We start from the raw sequence: 2,753 nt of genomic DNA, 5'->3' as shown, positions 1-2,753 counted from the left end.
GCATCTTGTCCAATTGCAAGCAATAAAACATCTCCATCTATTTGCTCGCAAATAGGATGCCGTATCTCACTCATCGAGACCTTGTTCCAACAATTTAGAGCTTCTCCTTGGCATTTGAGCTAAAGGAGCCTCTAATCTCCTCTAAATCCACCCCAATCAGTGTTACCTAGATCTATCTCCAATCCCTAATTATTTTTCCTAAAAATCCTACCTTGATTTCCTTCTATTTATCTTTGATTTGCATCATATTCTTCTAGATTCCCATCCTATTGGTGTGGCAATGGATCAAGCATGTAATGATGTTCGTGGCGCCAGTGTGCTCAATCTATCCCAAATCTACCATACATCATATCCATGTCGCATATATACTTTGTCCTTAAAAGGTCTTCGTGTGCACTGGTGCTAATTATTCTTATGCATCGGATCCTTACAAAAGCATGATGTGCAGTAGTATCATTGGCTACAGTTATGTGTGTGCATGCATGCATGCGTCTTTGTGTGTTTGCTCTGAGACAATGGTCTGAATGGCTCAGGATGGGTCCTATATGTTGCAGCGCAATCCCATGATTACTAATTCTCTGTCTTCGTAGATTTCTATTAGTCATTATTGATATGCATCTCAAAATGTCACTGCCATATTTGCTGACAACATCATTGCCTCATTTGATTAACTCTTCTGCATTATTGTCATTTTTTGTTATTGCATTATTGCATTATGAGAATACAACTAGCATTATCATTATTGAATGAGTCATATGTAATATATCTAATATTTTTTTTTTTGTATAAAGTTTATCTTATAAGTTAAGGTGCTATTTGGTATATCACCGATAGGAATAGCAATAGGTAGAGTTTGGATCGAATATTGTATTATCCATCTTCAAATCCGAACTTAATATCTTATATCCAAATCCTACCCGATACTCGATCGAATAAGAAAAGAGATATCCATCCTCATATCCAACGGATTCGGAGATACCCACAGATAACCCATTTCTCCATACCCAACCCATACCCGCCCTATACCTATCTCATATCCAAAAAAAATAAATAATCAAAATAATTTTATGTATATTATCAATTAAAATAAAATTATCAATTCAACATAGAACATAATTTATAAGTTCAGATTTATAGAAATCAAACATAAAAATAGAATTACAATTCAACATAGAATATATAAATAATCAAAATAATTTTATGCATATTATCAACCAAAATAGAATTATCAAAATAAAATTATAAACATATATATTTGAATATGAATTCGGATATTACCCATATCCGTAGGTTCGGATCAGATTTAGATTCGAATTTGGGTAGAAAACAGCACTATCCATACCCTTCTCATATCCATGCTACAGTTTTCGGGTTTTATCCAAATCCGATCAAATACTATTTTTCGAATTTGATCAAATTTGAGTAGGATGCATACTCATCAGGTCGGATCGATTTTACCATCCCTAATCACCAGTGATATAATCACTGGAGTGATATGATCACTGGGATGATATGAATATTGGAATAATGTACAAATACTGGGATAATATGTGATCACCTAACTCATATCATTAGGATGATATGAAATATCATCCTCTACCAAATAGCCTCCAAAGCTTCAATAATTGGTTGAGGTATTTATCTATGACTGATTCTCATGATTCTATCAAGTTGTGTGTAATTTCTCCTTTACTGACCCAAAAAAGAAAAAAATCACTCAATCAGTTGTGTAATCTAGCTTGTTAGCTGACACCAGATAAAACATAAGTCTGGAAGAGGCGCACCAGAACTACAGAGCCCATTATTCCTCCACCCCTTTTATCCTCAAACACGTGGCCGTTATCCTCAGAGGGATATAGAGATAAGGGTGAGGAGAGAGGAGTCGTCGCTATGGCGTCGATTTCAGGGATGCCCGCGACCGCCACCATCCCCGTCTCCAAACCGAGGCCGTGGCGGCCATCGCCTCCGAGATTGGGTGGTGGTGGAGGAAACGGTGGGTTGGTGGTGGAGTGCTCGTCGCGGCCGAAGAAGAAGGCGACGGCGCACCACATGAAGACGCGACCAAAGAAGACGCAGCCCTGGGACATCCGCCGCAAGGGCCCCACCATCTACCCTCCCCTCCCCCCGCTCCCCCCGACTGGACCCTCGTCACCGAGGACCAGCCCCTCCCCCAGCCACCGCCGGACGCCGGAGGACTCTCCCCCGCTCCTTCGGCCTCCTAAATGATGGATGGAGGGATGAATTCCCTTCATAAATTCTTTTTCTCCTTTATCCAGTGTTGCACGACGTTATGTATGAGAGATGTTTGATGTTATGCCCGTATAACAAAGTTCTCGTTATATTATTAATTTGATTGTGATTGTCATCATCCATATCGTAGTTATCCTGCTGGTATCATGCTCCATATCGTAGTTAGAGAATGTTGATGAGCTTCACATAATCACATGGAATTCTGAGAATGAGAGGATTGGGCCACTCCTCTCTCTCTCTCTCTCTCTCACACACACACACACACTCACACTCGACTTCATTGGGTTCAGGAGCAATGCAAGAATAAGTACAGTTATTCCTGCGAAACTGATCCGAAGGAACAGAGATAGAAGCGGGCATTCTCTTGCACATCCATGAAATAACTCTCAGAAATCCTTTTCCCTTTTGGATATAGGAGAAGAATTGGAAGGCCAAATATTTTTTTCGGTCTCATTTCTGGGCCCAATAGAATTCATAAGAAGAACAGGTACAGGAAGGAGACT

At 39.8% G+C, this 2,753-nt stretch overlaps 1 protein-coding gene across 1 annotated transcript; it reads left to right on the top strand.

Annotated features, from left to right (window-relative positions):
* The first annotated feature begins 1,833 nt into the window (after positions 1 to 1,833).
* On the top strand, positions 1,834 to 2,348 carry LOC105055907 (large ribosomal subunit protein cL38). Its single transcript, XM_010937928.4, is given in 2 exon segments — positions 1,834 to 2,125; positions 2,128 to 2,348. Coding segments are annotated over 2 exon segments (330 nt in total). The 5' UTR covers positions 1,834 to 1,890; the 3' UTR covers positions 2,223 to 2,348.
* Positions 2,349 to 2,753: the final 405 nt, after the last annotated feature.

Source organism: Elaeis guineensis, chromosome 13 (assembly GCF_000442705.2).
Source record: "Elaeis guineensis isolate ETL-2024a chromosome 13, EG11, whole genome shotgun sequence".
In the NCBI taxonomy this organism is placed as follows: domain Eukaryota; kingdom Viridiplantae; phylum Streptophyta; class Magnoliopsida; order Arecales; family Arecaceae; genus Elaeis; species Elaeis guineensis.
Note: the sequence above shows the minus strand (reverse complement) of the source record. Positions and strands in the feature narration are given on the sequence as shown.